Source organism: Neolamprologus multifasciatus, chromosome 17, assembly GCF_963576455.1.
Source record: "Neolamprologus multifasciatus chromosome 17, fNeoMul1.2, whole genome shotgun sequence".
In the NCBI taxonomy this organism is placed as follows: domain Eukaryota; kingdom Metazoa; phylum Chordata; class Actinopteri; order Cichliformes; family Cichlidae; genus Neolamprologus; species Neolamprologus multifasciatus.
The window spans coordinates 1,625,218-1,642,152 of record NC_140455.1 but is presented as its reverse complement, the minus strand read 5'-3'; the positions used below and the strand labels follow the sequence as shown (position 1 = coordinate 1,642,152).

Here is a 16,935-nt window from a genome sequence, read left to right as displayed (position 1 = left end):
TGACTTTGACCCTTCCAGTGAACTGAAACTGCTGTCACTCTAAATCCATTAGGAATGGCTAATAAATAATGTTGTCAGCCGCTGGGTCCGTGCAACTTGATCACACCGTCTCTCACCCCTCAGACCCATCTGCAGAGCCCACCCCTCCCACTTCCTCATTCTCCCTTGGAAAGTGGGAGACACTAATAGGCGACCAGCAGCAGCAGCAGAGAGGAGGTTGCTGTTAACACTCACTTTAAAAGGAGCTTTTAAAACGTGCTGTGATGAAGGCCCCTGAGATTTTCAAGCATGATATGATCTTTTAAAAAAGTTCTTTCAGCCGCCCCTTCAACACATCGCCTCTCATAAATGTCCTTCTTGACAAGAAAGGCTGATGGGGAGAGAGATCAAACAAGACTCCATCCCTTCACTGAGCTTGACAAGTCTCTCTTCTGACAGCTAGTGTGCAAAGCCAGGTCTCGCACACTGAGCTCCTTTTAATGCACTTAAAGTTGCATGCTAACAAATTGGCAGGGCTTGCCTCGACCTCGCTGCTACTGGTGAGCCCACATGTCCTGAAGCTTTTTTTGTTGTTTGGCCCATGTTGCTGCCAAACAATAGAATTCAGGACTGCGAGGAACAAGATCACAGGGAATTAGAAAGTAAGCGCCATTTGTCAACTTGAGTCAAAATAGCTGTTCGTGTTTTCTTTTTGCCCTGGCTGGAAGTTCTGCAGGTTCACTCATAAAAAACATGCCTCCCTCTGTTTCCTTTGTTTTCTTTCTTTGGGTTCTTCCTCCAGTCAGCAGGTGTTTGTCCCAAGTCCTGTTCCTACAGATGTTTTTAGAAGCCCAGCTCTGACTTTCTGTTTGCTCCAGTTTGCTTTGACTCTTTAATTTTCCTCCACTCTTAGATGTACTTAAAACTGACTTTGTAACACGCAACATAAGTTTGAGTTCAGGGCTAACAAAGCTTCATTTCAACATATTCTTCTCATCACGTCTGCTCTTTTGTTACCTCTTGCCTCTTTTATTCTTGAGCACAGATTTACACACAAATCCATGCACGCCCTCCTTCCTTTGTCTGGACTTTGTTTTTGTAGCTGTGTGGGATGGCTTAGAGTGTGGAAAGTTGTGTGTGTGTGTGTGTGGTGCAAGAGAAACACATGCAGAACGGAACCCCTCTTGTTGCTTCATGTCAACAGCTATTAATGGACGAAAACTGCCTTAGAGACCAGTGAGGAAACACTAAAAGTGACACTGGTGGAAGTGTGTTCTTTTGTGTCGGTGTCCAATTTTAAATTTGTCACAACCAAAAATCAAAACAAGGAAATCCTGACAGACTGCACTCTAACCTCGGGAACAGCTGGATGGAGGGAAAAGAAAAAAAAGTTGGTTTATATGTCAAAACAATAACTATTTTTCATCAATTCCTCACATTTTATTGACCAAAAAAGATAGATTAGTGAAAGAAAAAACATAGTCAGTAATGTGAACAGCTGTTGCAGCCCTTGCAGCAGTAGCGTTTGATTGATAGCCTCAGCTATAAATGTCTGTAATCAAAACACCAAAAACAATCAACACACATGACGACACAATCAATCAACAGCGTGTGAGGAAAGAAACTGGGAAAATCAACAAATGCCAACAGTGACACACAAACCAAGAATGAGCAACTCCCAGTCTGAGTGAAAGGAGAAGACACTTCCAGCAGGGCTGAGTGAAAACAACTCTGTGACTCAGCAGCAGTCACCTGTGATTCAGGGCCCAGTCACGGACCACCAGCTCCAGATGTTTAGTACATTGACACTACGCTTACAGTAAATGTCAGGGCTGGTGGGTACTAAGAGCCAAGCTAACCACAGCCGTTATTTAAGCAGTGTTTTTTACTCGGTGTCGGTGTAACTCTTTGATGGCTGCAGATTGCATAAGCTGACTGTTACTGGAACTCTCCCGTGGGTACCAAGCTTCTGTCTGTCTGGGTTCTGTACTTGCCGTGGGTTTTCTTTTTTTAATAGATGAGCACCAGTCTAAAAAATGCAGTCACATTTTTTGCTACACGAATATACTGTTGCTTTTAGTTCCACTCTTTCCTCTGTCGAGACAAATGTTTATCAAACACAATGTGATATTAGATAAAGTTGATTAATCCCCGTCACAGATGTTGGCAACTGCAACAACAAAGCACAGCTTGTAAATAAGAGTAGCACAGAGAGGACAGGATAAAGATAAGCATAAATCATTCATCCCGCTATTACCTCTGTTGGTAGCTCATCAAATTAATTAGCTGCTAATTCTGCTGCTTTAATGCACAGCGATTTATGAATGATGTCACTGTAGACTGTAGACGGGTCAGGTTTAACTGAGCTGGTGGGGCCACTGTAAACACCACGGGGGACTAATGGCACGAGAGAGTTAATGATCAAGGCCATTTTCCTCTGGTCTGCAGGTCCCTCTGCTGGTGCCAGCACAGAACTGGCACGCCAGGCACTGAATGATAACCACTTTGCCCTGGGAGGTGACTCAATATTTGCTGCTAAATGAAAGCTTTGGTTTGTGTTTGACCGCTTCATCAGTTCAGTGGCTGTGAATATTAATCAGCATTAAATCTTACTTTCTGCTAAATGACTCTTGGGTATGAGGTATCTCTGCATCGTGAACTTTCTTCCTTGAAGCTTCTCTTTCAAACAATTTGAAGAAGTGCCGTGATGGAATCTCCTGCGTCTGACACTAAAAGAGCTACAGGAAACTGACGTTTATCGACCTTTTTCGACCCTGTTCATTCATGGCGCACAGATTCTTTTTGCAAATCTCAAGCATATTCATTTCAGCAATGAAAGGAGATGAGTGTGAAGAAGCTGTGGAGGTCTGTGCAGAATCTATAGTGTAAAAGAATTCACGAGACCTTTATATTTGGGTAGATTTGGTCCTTTATTTACCCCAATTTGCAGTGGAAGAAATATAATGGCTGGAAATGGTAAAAGTAGGCAGTTCTTTGGGGCTTTGTGCACCAGGTGCAGTCATAAACTCTGTCAGCTTGCACTGATTTTGAGAATTTACAATATCCCATATTATTTTTAAACAAGTTCCCAATACAGTTTACTTCCATGGATTACCAACATCGTTAAGTATGCTTAAAAACTGTTGCTTGGAATGAATGCCACATGTCTTTCCATAACGGAGCGAACGTGTCTGGTTTCCTTTCTGCTCTGTGCTCTCATTGTTCACATGGCACTTGAAATGCACAATTAGGGTAATAGCATAAGAGAATCAAAGTTAAGTCATTCCGGCAAATCAGTGCTGCAGTGATTTGCTGGAATGACAATGAGCAGTCTGAGAGGCTTGTTAATAAAAGCACCGAGCAAAGAAAGGTACAGTCAAAATGAATGCAGCAGATATCAGGATGCCCTTACTTCACTGATAGACCCTCACTGCACTGTGATTAATTCACCAATATCAATAATAACAAAAAAAATTACAAACTATAAGTTATATGTAAAATTAATGGAGATGACTTTCTTTATATTCTGTGTATCGTTTGTATTTTAGATTTAGACGTTTTTGTTTCTACTGTGCGAACATTGACTGGGTGATAAGTAAAGAGGAGAGTAAAACTCAGTCTAAGAAACAAAAAATAATAATAAAACAGCATTGGTAGTATTTGTCCATCTTAAATTGCCTGCACCCTGTCTGCTATAAGTCACACCTTCTGAAAAGACACTGCATCTCACAGATCTGTTGCTTTAAGGCCCGGGCAGGGGGAATCTGGTTTATAGGTTATGGCTGCAGAGAACAGAGGGAAATATGCCTCATTACTAACCAAAGAGCCAAAGCCACTCAGGCTTTGAAGTGGCCAGCCAATTCTGGCTTTCACTCTCAAACAGTGATTCACAGGCGATCCATGAATGACTCATTAAGTTCATTCGTACGACCCTCGGACTGCTTTCAGGCAGCCCGCGGCTCCACAAAAGCCAAATGCTGGTGTTTCTGCTATGGTGCCCTCTACTGTTAGTTCTGTGAAAGATACAGATTACTCAGAGTGATGGAAATAAAGTGTTGTAGAGTGAAACCAGTGTGCGTCACGTCAAGGCTGGAAACCACTCATCCTTATCCCAAAACCTATTACTAATCAAAATATGCAGGAATTTGAGTGTTTATTCTTTTCTTGCTGCTCACTGATGGAACAAAAAAGAAAATGCATCAAGACAGAAAGGAGACAGTGATGTATTTCCCTTTGCTTTTAAGAAACTATTTAATTTAAAGTAAAACCAGCCACTTAAAAGAAATGGCTCTCTCTCATGCTCACGCAGAATCGTGTTTATCACGGACGACTCACATTGTGCTCTCAGAGTCAATAGTGTACTAAACAATCAGCAGTTTCGCAGTCTGACCCGCTCACTAAGTGGCCGAGCGTAGTGTCGCCATCCTGTCCTCGTCCTCTGAGAGGCTTGTTAATAAAAGCAGGCTCTGGCTCTCGGCATTCTGGCTGCCACCCAATCAAAAACCCATTAATCTAGCAATCTACATTAATTTGTTTCTCAACAAGCAGATGGCAGCCCCGACTGAAACCAAACAGGCATGTGTTGTATACAGCATGCAAATTGGCTAATAAATGGGCTTTGTACGCAAACAATAAAGGCCAGAAACGTCCAGTGGGGCTGATACCTGGTCAAGATTTTAGCAGCTGGTGCAGCATTTCTGCCGTATGCTGGTAAATGTCTGCGAATCGCAGCAATCCCGTCTCACAAGTGACTTATGTCTGCGTTTTTTCCCATGTGCATTTGATAAAACGTTTAATTGCAAGTAATTCTCATTTCTTCACAAACAGTTTATGATGGCAAAAGCAACAGTTGTTGTCGGTGAAAGTATTTCCAACTCGTGCCTTACTGGAGCCCGTTTGATGCTGTCAACCAACCACAGCCAGTCAAACTCAGCTGACTCATCTTGATTTGATGAAAAGTGAGGAAGTGTGACTAATCGGAGCAGGCCAGCGATGACTCACACAGATCACGTCCTCATGATTTGGTTTTTGTTGGAATCGGTTTAGGGAATAATTCAAACCCTCTGATTTGACGGGGTCGTGGCGGATTGTCATCATGATAAGAAGCTGTTTGTGTCCGTATATTTCTAGCAGCGCTTTGCGCTACAACAGGGATAGCTAATGACACGGTAGCCTGTTTGTTTCTTCTGATTTATTTGTGTGTTTTTGACTGGGCGGAGCTTGCAGAGGTCAGAACAAATGATTATAGAGCCCTGTGGCATCCCGGAATAGTTGGGTGACAGCCGGAAGCCCCAGGCCACTTGTTAAGGCCTCTAAACAGGAAAGGCATTCAACACAAGCCCCAAATTAAGGTTGTTATCACTATGGTGAGGTGTATAGATATCTGAGTGGCTAATTAAGACAGTTCCCCACATGATATTTACATATCACACAAATACCTGCTGACTGTAAGAGCTCAACATTTACGTATTCATTTGTTGTGCTGTTGTTTTAGGGTGGGTTCTTTTGTAAAGCACAGAATACGGGCGAGGCACGGAGAGCTCATATATTTGTGTAACTGTGTGCGACTGACACTACGCGTGTCTTTCACCGGCACAGCGGTGGCAGCGTCTGCATCACAGGCCACAGAGCCGGCAGGCCAGACGCTGCCTCACTTGCTGCGGTTTCCACGGTAAAGTATTGTACTGTTTGCGTCTACGTGAGCGTGCACTGTGCGCGTGTGACCTCGCCGGCATCTGTTGCAGTCAACATGTACTTTGGAGGAAGAGATGATTCTTTGAGCGCACAGCTGCGATTTAGTGTGTTTGTGGGATTTGTAGTAATTGTCTTTTAATCCCAGTAATAAAACCTACTGTAGAGCGAAGGACATTAAATAACAGTGGTAAAATAAAATGATTCAAAAAACCCAAAATATATGACTAAAGTTTATGCATGTAATAAAATATATGAAGTGCCTTTATTCAGAGAGTATAGGGATACAGACACTGCCAGATTCCATAACACACACTTACTCATGCCTGAATCTGAACGTCGCATTGCAAATATTCCTCTAATTTAATATTTGATCTTGACCCTCAACTATTATAGGAATATATGGCATAATAACTTTTCATTCTTTCTCTTTTTTTCTTTCTGCTTGAATTGTGATTTCAGCACCTCACCTTTCTGTTTTATAGCTGTGCAGTTTCAACGATCTGTCAGACCTGAAGATGATGCAAATCTACTCGTCTGGCTCCTTGTTTGGTGTCACAGCTTCTGGCCGAGAGTGTGTTTGGAGGTTGGATAAAAATGACTTTCTCAAACGGCGGTCATGGGGTTCTGTCTTATAAACGTAATTTAGCTGCTGAGTTGATGCAGCGATAGTGTGCTTCGTATAGAGAATCTCACCCCCAGCGAAGGTTAAAGTTGAGCAGAAAATGGATTCTTAAGTGCTGATGCTCGTAGTCACAGCCCCAGACTTATATTATACTTGGTGTTTTATAGTTAGCGTAACATTTAGTTGTATCCTTTTTGTGCCAGGCTGGCTTTGTAAAACAGAATGATAAGAGATATTTGAGCCTTTTTCCTGGCGCAGAGTGACGGAAAGCAAGATGTAATAGTTCCCCTCTGTGCTACCTTAAAATTTTGCTGCTTTGGCAAATGATTGTCTGTAATTGGTGCTTATAACCACAGACAGTTTATCAAATTGGCCAACAAACTCATCTCTGTCTGAATACGGTCTGCCTGCCGCTGTCTGTCTCTAAATTGTGTTTGTGCTCATCTGTCTCGAGGCTGTTTTGGAGCTGCCACTTCTTTTCCTTTTTGTCTGGCCAGCATCCCTCTCTCGCTCTCCGTCTTCCTCTCCTTGCTCTTTGGCCTTCAGTCCTGCTGAACTACAGGAGATCAGCGCCGACTGACGCGCACAAGCACATCCAGCATGGATTGTGTGTCCAAACCTCTCCCAGCCGTGCAATTATGTCATTTTCTGCTCAGGGTTTCCCCTGAAATGACAAAGTGGCTTGGCAGATTGTGGCACGAGAAAGTGATGACTGAATGTTTCAGGTTTTAGCAGCATGTGCTTCTTTAGTGTTATCGGCTGATTGCAGTGATGTCATGTGGTCAGCACTAGCCTGAAGGTTACAAATTACTGCTTTGACTCGTTTAGAATCGCTTAGAAAATGTATAAAATGTACTCACACTCACATTCTACTCTGGTGCTCTACTGCATGTCCATTGTCTGCCATGGAGATGCTCAATAAATTTGAGTGGTATAAATGGATCCAGCTGGGCGGATTTGCAGCAAGACGTTGAAACAGACACAGGTTTAATCAGTTTTCCTTGGAAAAGATAAAGCCGAGCAAACAGTGATGCACACTGAATAAATTCACAGGAAATGTTGAGTAATACTTTTATTTAAGAGCCCAAGAGCAGAGAATTAGGGAGCATTGACTTAATTAGCCTCTTCTTCTTTTTCTTTTAGGCTTGTATAAACTGTTGTTCTCGTTTATTCTTTAATTTTTATCTCGTGTGTTTTGTCCCCGGGCAACTCTGATTCACCATTCTTGTAAATTGAACTTGACTGTTCTCTCAGTCCCACATATCCAGGCTTGGCTGTGATTGACAGCTGGCATAACAACAGAGGTGCTTCCCACTCATCCCGTTCATGGCCTCCAGATTTTAGGTCCAATCCTGTATTTTTCTGCAGAATTATACATCCTGTAAATAAAGTTCTTATTTTTGATCCCTCATCTCTAGCGCCAGGCTGGCCACAAAGAAACTTTGAGTCTATGATTTGTAAACTCCCCCCACTTGGATTTTTGCAAGATTGGAGTAAAACCTGCTGGATGGCCGCCTGCTCTTATTACCTCTAGATTAGGTGGGCTTGAAGGAGGTCTCTCTCCCTCTCTGCTATGCCAGAACAAGATAATGAAGATGTGAGGTAACATTTTGTGAGTCACTTATCCCTGGAAACACCAGGAAGGTTTTCATGGTAGAAATGGCTTCCAGCTGCTTTGATAATGCAGCTGCAGATTGTCAGTTGCTCCCATTCCAAAAGTTATTGCCCTGAAATGTCACGGCTCTCTTTGGTTTGGAAGTCGTCTTCAGCAGAACGTCAGAATGTCGAGCGTTATGCGAGTCATTGTTTTTACTGAGTCTACAGAAACAGATTGACGCTTTTGCTTCCTCCAGAATTTGCTGTTTAAAGAGCAGCGGCTTAGATGCACTTTACATCTTAAAAAGTTCAACCCCCTCAAACTCTACAGTCAGAAATGATGACCTCCACTCTTCCTTAGCTGGCTCTCTGCAGCACACTGCTTTCAAATTTAAAATCGGTCATTTACTGAACTTTCTTCAGCACTACTTTGCGATGCCTCACTCTACTTGAATATGTTTACTGTTACTTTATTGGATTGTCTGACATTCTCTGTGAAGAAAGACGTCTGTGCAGGATTTGATGCTCGAGCTCTGCTTTAACGTTCATGTGCTGAAGTGCTTACCTTTATAGAGAATTTGCAGCCAGGTATTACAAGCACAGTGCCAACCTGCTGACTCTTCTGCTGAAATTATTCTTTCGCACATTCAGGAGAAGAAATTGTCAAATTCGACTTATTTGGATCCTATCAGAGATCACCTGTCAGCTGAACAGTACAACCAGTACAGATTTTCTGTTGAGCTGGAGCTTTTGTGGATATCTTTTTTTTTAACCCTTTAAGACCTACCATAGAACCAAGTCTGCCAGAGCTTATATTATATTTTTACATGCTGTGGAGCCATTTTTGGGAGCATTTCAAGTTGCTATACATCAATACAACGATTATAGCCCAAAGTTTAATAATATATCTGCATTAAGTGCATAGTAATTACATAAATTGCCAAAAAGTGCAATAAACTACAAAAAAATTGAAAATCGTTTTTGTTTTTTTAACATATATTTCTAGTTAGAGAAATTTAAGAGGCTTATCCCTCAAAACTGTAAATACAAAAAAGTTGCACAAAATAGTTTCCCACCACAGGAAATTTATTTTGAGTGTCTTCATAGTTTTATTTTTGAAATACACCAATTTTTATATACTGCAGGAAAAATGAAAATAAATATTATTCTGCAAATTTGCAAAAAAAAGCCGCATATGCATCAAAATAAACTATTTCAGCAGTGCAATATGAGTCCTAAGCATCCCAGAAACGACACAGAAAGTCAGACATAACTTTTAAAAACACCAGTATAGGCTCATGAGGCCCTGATGGTAAAAAACTACATTTCCGCGAAAATGACGTCACTTCCGGTTTCGGGCAGGTTATGGAGGATGAAGCACTTTTTATGCAGTTTTTGCAAAGCTATATGTGGAAGGAAACCGTGACCGAGGACAAGCTGATGGCATAAGATGTAAGTACAACTCCTCCAGTTTCATATGCAAAAAAAATTTATTGCGCTAGCTTACGTGGTTGCAGAGCTACCGGGATTTAAAAATAGTTATGCAAAACGGAGCGTGCCCGCTCCGACAGGCTTTAAAGGGTTAGACAGTGTTGCTTCCGTCTGATAAGAGCAGCCCTTAGTTTGTCATGAACCAGACGTAGATGAAGTAGATGGTGGCAGAACCATTGATTCCATTGGCTCACTGCTCGTTTACTTAATGCGGCTTCATGTTGTGTTTAATTACATTTAGGACCCATGCGGGAGCGGCACTGGTGCCAAGTTGGTTTCTGAGCCAGTGCAGCCACAGAAGAGACGTCTCTCTCCTGGCTTGCATATTTCAAACGGCATTACACAGCTAAATGTCCTCCGAGTGACTGCGTATCTGCTCCAACTCCTTGAATGCAATTAAGCTCTTAATTTATTACACAGCTTTGGAATGATGCCCTGATTAAAGAGGCCATACATTAACAGTCATTCAGCAGAAGTACATTAATGGATACAGTGAGTACTTTATAGGTGAACTTCCTCTCTTCCCCATTTGTCCCTCATTCCTGCATCTCATCTTTCTCTTTTTACCTGGCTCCCCCCGGAGGCCGAGCAGCGCCACTGCAGACTCTGCCAATAGTACCTGCGTAGCTGTAGTCACTGCATTGTGATCAGGACTGTTGAAGGCAGTTTGTCTGCTCCGGGGGTAAGAGCTGCTTGTTAGTAGTATTTGGGAAGCCTGGGGACAGGAGAGGTCTGCAGAGCAGGTGGAGAAAAAGAGGCGAGAGCTACTTCATGTGGTACCAATAAGGATAAGATCACCAGAGACACTGGACTTTTGCTGATTGATGCTGGCTGCCGAAAGAGAGAAAGAGGAAGGAGGGTGGCCAGGAGGAGGGGGAATCATTTGTGTTTTTACTTGCATATGAGAAGCTGTGGCATTTGGAAATTGTATTGTATGCATGCATGTGTTGTCTCACCCAGCATGTGTGTGATGTCAGTAGTCTCAGTCAGCACCGCTGAAGGTAGCGTTACTGCTGATGTTTTGCCTCTGTCGTAGTCCCAGCTGCTGCTTCCCAAAGCAATTGGGACTCAGCGAGGAGGGGTTAACGAGTACAGGAGGCTGACAGACTCAAATCTGAGTGTCGCCGAGGAGTCGCGATGGGAGTGGATCAGTGAGCCGGTGCTAACGCAGAGACAGGAGGCAAGCTTCTTGAGAAATGTTTCTTTGATGTGTGCGCTTTGTCAGACGCTCAGAGAGCAGAGAAGAGATAGTAAGACGAGATAGTAAGATGGACAGGTGAGGAGAGCTCCCAGGTCAATGTTGGAGTCAGGACTGGAGTTAGATTTCCAAACATCGGCTTGTTCCATTCTTACCTTTTTCTTTCTAACTGAAGTTGGAGTGAGAAACGGAGAGTCTTTATTTCTTTTTGTCTCTCTTCATGTTTGCCATGCTGTGCCTGAGCTCTACTGAAGTTTATTTTTCCCCCTCTTTGAAGCCGATCAGCTGACTGCAGATATCCCAAAATGCCCAGACACAGATCTGGAACAACATAAGATGGTTTTTCCTACAGCAAAAGGCGTTACAGCAATGTCTCCGTGTGTCATATAGTTTCATAGATCGATGGCATTGTGGACAAAAGCAAAGTGGGTTTTCCAGTGTGGTGGTGTATGCTTTCCCAACATATTTTAGTTTGAATGTGAATCTTTAAGCAAACACTGTTCAAAAGTGGGATGGTTAGTACAAGACAAACATTCGAGGTGACTCAGCACTTTTGAGTAAGCTGTCACAAACTTGCTTACATTGTACAACTCACAGGAAAAGTGAATATCTTAGTCCACCTATGCAATAAAGTAAAAGCAAGGTAAAGTTTGTGGTAAAGTTTGACTAAAACTGTCGCACAAGTCGATCTGTTTGTACAAGTTTTTGCAAAATTCCCCCAACCCACACAAAATGTATAAACTAACCTGTTTATTTTGTGTTTGGAAGCCAGTTCAATCAATTCAGAAATAGTTTGCATGTTCATTCAAGTTACTGTAACAGCATCGCCTTGGTCCCTGATTTGATATTTCATCTGCCTCGTTTGGTCTGTCGAGCATTCTTGGAATCTCATTCAGTGAAACATTACAATTATCAGTCTGCAGGATAAACTGCCACATCATGGCAAACAAAGTTTAAAATTCAGAAAGTAAACATGTTGGTAATGCACACCACTGAAGATGTTGTTTATATTAGAGTCATACCCCTCAAGGAGCTGCAGCAGATGCAGAAGCAGCTGGCTATTTTAGCCTTAATTTCACCCAATTTATTGAATCTGCTGAGTATCACACCTTCCTCAAGGGATTACCCCCTCCAAGTTCATCCAGCTGTTTTATATTTGCAAAAAGAAAAGTTCTTTGGGCTTCCCTGAGGTGTCAATACACTGAAAGCAGACTAATTCTGATTCATATGAAGCATTTAACCTTAACACTGCTCTACCAAAGAGTGCTGCCTGAGAGAGTCTGACTTCTGTTAGATTTAGGGATGCAACGATACCAATTTTTTCAAACCGATACGATACCGATACTTGGATCTGAGTACTTGCCGATACAGAGTACAAAAACCGATACTTCTACCACACACACACACACACACACACTGCCCGTGGATTTTCTCTTGACATTTTTCATCGCTTTTCCAAAACCTGAGTTAAAGTTGGCTGTTCCACACTGCTGACATTTTGTTTAGCCTAGCTACAGCAGCCTCCAGTTTCTCTTTTTTATCTGGAGCCGCCAGTCTCACTCGTCTAACCCTGTGCCTGTTTAGCGCGGGATGTCCCCCTAGTGGCCAATCTAAAAAACTACAACAGAAATGACAAGCCACCCTCTGATTAATGAAATAAGTTGGTATCGGTTCATGGTATCGGTTAACTTTTACGAGTATGAGTACACACACATTTTACAGTATCGGTATCGGTGCATCCCTAGTTAGATTAATAGATGAAAGTTGCATCTTGACTCTCTGGTTATGCCTTCTTCTTCTGCAATGGTCCAATGGCATCCAACTGGAGAATTATTGCCACCAGCTGTTTAATTTGACAAACTGACTTCTAATAACCAGTTCAATGAGTAGAAGTGAATAATTTCCCATTTTTTTCTTGATTTTTTTTTTGAATAGTCTACCCAAGTGTGTCTTATGGGAACTTGACCAATGCTCACGTGAGTGTGTCTGCCCGCAGAAGCCTTAAACATCTCTTAGATGAAGACGGTGGCTGCTAAATATGACACAAATCAAACCCCCGTTCCTTCATCTTTGGTCTTCAGCTTTGAGCTTGTGTCGACTCGATGACCTTAGCAGTTGAGCAGATTTTGCGAAAGCCTTATTGAAATTTCCTGCAGCCTGCTGTAACTGTAGCCGCCACACACTCTTTATTCCTGTTTTTTCACACACTTCGCCGCCCCCACCCCGTCTCTCTTTCCTGTTTGTTTACTCGCCCCCTGATGGGACGCGGTTTGCATTTACAGCGTTTTTTTTCGGTGCGTCTACGTAAGTCTCCTCATTTGCGAGCGTGCGCCTCTTTTTTGCGACCAGGTCTGTTTTCCAGCGTTCGTATTGAAGCGGGTGTTTCCCCGATGACGGCTCTCATTTTTCCGGGGTTACACTTTACGACTTCTCATCATGGACAAAGTTGCTGAAGGAAACCACAACAGATACAAACGTATGAGAGGCGGCAACTTTAAAGGAGCAAACTTCCCGCTTCCAAGAAAAAGAAAAGAGCGGGAGAGAAATGCTTTTAATTGGGAGCAGCGTGTGAGGTAAATGAGGGGATCTGAGGATTACTTCAACATGGGAAATGGTTGGCTTTTATGGAAATTTCTTAGGAAATGTCTCAAATTTGAGCTGCTGTGTGGCTTCACGTAGACTTGTTATTCATGATTAAATCTCAAAGTTCAACTCAAGAGAATCAGATCCTTTTTTAAGTTGTAGATTCCTACTCTTGTGCATGATCTTACATTTTTGAGGGGATTTTCCCTTCACAGAGTCATTCATTCGATTTTTTTCTTCATCTGGGATTACAAGAACAGCTTTAACAAGCAGCGCTGTAGCAGTTGGTGTCTTTATATGGGCTGCTGCTGAATCTCCATTCGAGCCTTTTAGGACGAAAGACTTCATCTATGGCTGTCTATTAAAATCTGCATCAAATGCACCCACATCACAGTGGGAAGAGCTGGTACTGCTGCCTGACTCGTAGTCCGAGGAGTCTGGAAGGAAATCTTGAAGATTGAAGGGTAAAGTTTGCAAGCTAGAGGGAAATCCTTTGCCCTGCATAGCCTCTGATTCTTCTGTATAGTGCATGGGGCCAAGCACTTGGAGGCCAAATGTGATTCACATCTTTCATCTCTGGAGCCTGGTGAATGTGCAACAGCTGTCAAGACTTATCTGCATCTCAACGGACAAAGCTTCACTTATCAGTCGGCTTATGGGCTTTAATGAAAGATAAAGATTCTGTTAAGAGTTTTAGGCGACGATGCAAAGGATTGTATGACTTGCTGCCCTTCCAGGTTTGAAAGATTCAGTTAGGAAGTGAATTCACCTGTTCCTGCAAACATCTGGATCTGTGTTTTACTCATCAGGGAATTTGTTTCGCAGTGTTCTAGTTTTCTGGGTGTTCGTAAATATTCTGTATAGAAACACAGAGTAGTTGTGCAGTCTGTCATTTTAAAATCAAATGCCAGCATCAGATAGAGAACTAGTATTAAGGAGTGTGTTTGTGTGTTTGTGTCTGGGCCCGAACGTCAAAACTTGATGAAATATTTGTGCCTGAGCAGCGAAGATGTGCAAGGAATCGGAGTGTTTGAACATTATTCCCTGGCAGGCATTTACCACTTTTCTTGTCTCCTTGTGAGGAGCAGAGCAGAACGCTGTTATAGGATGGATGGCGGGGAGGGGATCTCAGCACTGGCTTTGTGATTGAAGACTATCAAAGTCAGCAAGGTTCAAGTAGCCTTTAGAGCAAAGCCACACAACTCAGCATCCCTTCCTTTCTGCCATTCAGTGTACAGTCTTTCTTAGCTTTTCGACATCCCGCCCCATAACTAATGTTATGATTTGTTGGGATGCTGTGTGGTATAACTAATGGGTCTAAAGCAACACACACACACACAAACTGACAGAGTGTTTGTTCTGTGGTTACAGATCTACACAGACTGGGCCAATCACTACCTGGCCAAGTCTGGCTGTTCACGTCTCATCAAGGACCTGAGCCAGGATGTCACCGATGGAGTCCTGCTGGCACAGATCATCCAGATCATAGGTGAGCATCTGTGTGTGTTCTCTTTCAGTGTTTTAACTTATTCCACTTTTATGCAGATCACAGTTAAAAAGATAAAGTAGAGACAGAAACACTGACGTCTCTCATACAAACAGTGTACAGTCTTGCTTTGAGTCTAACTTTCAATATTTAAAAAAGAATATTAATGAAGTACAGATGGATGAAGGCCATGTATTACCAACAGAGTGTGTGTGTGTCTGTAGTTTGCTCTGTTTGGTGGATGAATCGACCACCCACTCACTCACACAAACACACAGACACAGTATTTGAGCTTTGTTGTGGTGAGTTGGAGCGAAGCTGTTTCTCAGTCTGAAATTTGGGCCAAATCACAGCAGCTCTTTCTTGTTTTGGGTGCTGGGCAAACTGTAAGAGCACAGATCTATAACTCACCCATGGGTGCAGAGGCATGTGTCTCCCATTGGACTACAGAGAGTCTTTACTTCTCTCTCTTTTTTCGTGCCTCATGTCTCTCTGGCTTGTTGCTTCTCTCCATCCTTGATTCCCTCACTCTGTTTTTTTCTCCTTCTGTTCCTGTTTTCATGTGACGACACCTTACTGTGTAACATGTGTGAGAGATTAGGATTAAAAAGATGGAATAAAACTGCAGCTGCTGATGTCGCTCATGATTTTTGCAGTCTCAGCAGAAATTACACAGAGAAGGATTGACTGAAGACTGGCCAGTGATGTTTGCTTGTTGCAGTGGGAGGCAAATAACACAAATGACACAAATAAATAGACCTCCTCTAAATTTTGGGATGATTGGATAAATTGGGTGGATCAGGTCAACTGACTGTTTCTATTTGGTTTTGTACCAACTTCAGTTTCAGTTAAAATACAGTTGTTATGAAGACTCGGAGTAAACCTCCTCCACTAAGACCAAAATCCTTCCAGTAGTTTGAATAAAAGGTGATCCCAATCTAACATTAAAGGGGTTCCTCCTTTGCCTGTTTTCCACCTTTGCACCAGGTTTCTTATTTTTTAAATTTAGATTTTTTTTCTTTTAATTAAATGTCAAAATACAAAAGAAGACACAAGAAAAAGTCAGACAAAGACATGGAGTGAGCATGTGGATCAGACACATCAAATTATTCTTTTCCTCTGTCTTTGGATAACGAATCATAAAAACAGTCCAGTTGCTTTTTTAACATCTTACGTTTCTCTACAAACTCTACAAAAGCTTCTCAAAAGCAGAGGTGTCATTTGTTCAGTGAGTTTTAGATTATTTCCAAATCTTAAAGAGTCTGGCACAAAACACAGCATTAATGCTCTCACAACAAACCTATTCAGCTGCAGTAAGGCACCCCAGAGCCTTGCTGACATTGGTGGTCCATACAATCCCAAACATCTTCTTCAAAAAGGAAATACTTTGCAGCATTCCCAAAATGCATGCACATAAGTGCCTCTTTCAGTCCTTCATTTCCAGCATAAACCATCTTAATCAAACCCATTTTATGTAAGGGAAGGAGGATAGTAATATCAACTATTTTGTATTAAATAAATTCGCCTCTGGCTTCCCTGGCAAATTTCCGGCTTTTGGAAAAAATGTTCTCCGATGACTCATCATGGAACTTGAAGGGATTTTTTTTCCCCAGGTTATCCTAAGACTGCTGATGTTCCTGTTTGTCCAGGGGCACCTTTCACCTTTGTGGTGTATTGTTGGAAGTTGTAAATGACACAGCATTGGGATAGTTCCTCGATGCAGCTGGATATTTCTTCTTCCCTTATTTGTTGGTGTTTCCAAAAAATTACCAGATTCTGTTTTTCCTTGAGTGTAAAAAATAAAATAAAATCCCCTTCTTTGAAGAAACCATCAGTTTTGACACAATTTCTTAACCACTGAGCCCCACAAATAGTCTGTTTATACCAATTCTTATTTTGCTATTAAACCATATAGAGGAGAGATTCTACATTTTTATACATTATATTTGTTCACATTGTCATAAAATTCGGTTTACTCCTGCTTCATAGCTTGAGTTTATACTTATAAAGGAGTAAAGGGAGAAGGAAGTTCTCTTTTTCCCAGTCCAGTGTTTGGCCAGCTCTGGCATTTCGATGACGTGCTGTAGGATCCTACACATGTGTGGCAGTGATAGACGTGCTAATTTTGTCCAGAGTTTCCTCCACTCCAAAGAAACTGTTTGATCGTATTATTATATCCAAATAACAACTGCTGCAGAATACACAGTGGATCCATGCCAGTTGTATAATTGATCTGTGGGGCTGTAATCATCTTTACTGTGTTTACCTTCCCCACAGTGTGAGTTG

At 42.1% G+C, this 16,935-nt stretch overlaps 1 protein-coding gene across 3 annotated transcripts in view; it reads left to right on the top strand.

Moving 5' to 3' along the window:
* nav3 (neuron navigator 3) overlaps positions 1-16,935 on the top strand; it is a 265,011-nt gene that overhangs the window by 94,391 nt on the left and 153,685 nt on the right. For 2 of the 3 annotated variants that reach the window (XM_085138223.1, XM_085138222.1), the window contains exon 2: positions 14,535-14,652. In XM_085138223.1, the coding sequence (XP_084994349.1) occupies positions 14,535-14,652 (118 nt within the window). Of the gene's footprint in view, positions 1-9,294; positions 10,065-14,534; positions 14,653-16,935 lie in introns of those variants that run through there. The other variant, XM_085138224.1, reaches the window with a different exon arrangement.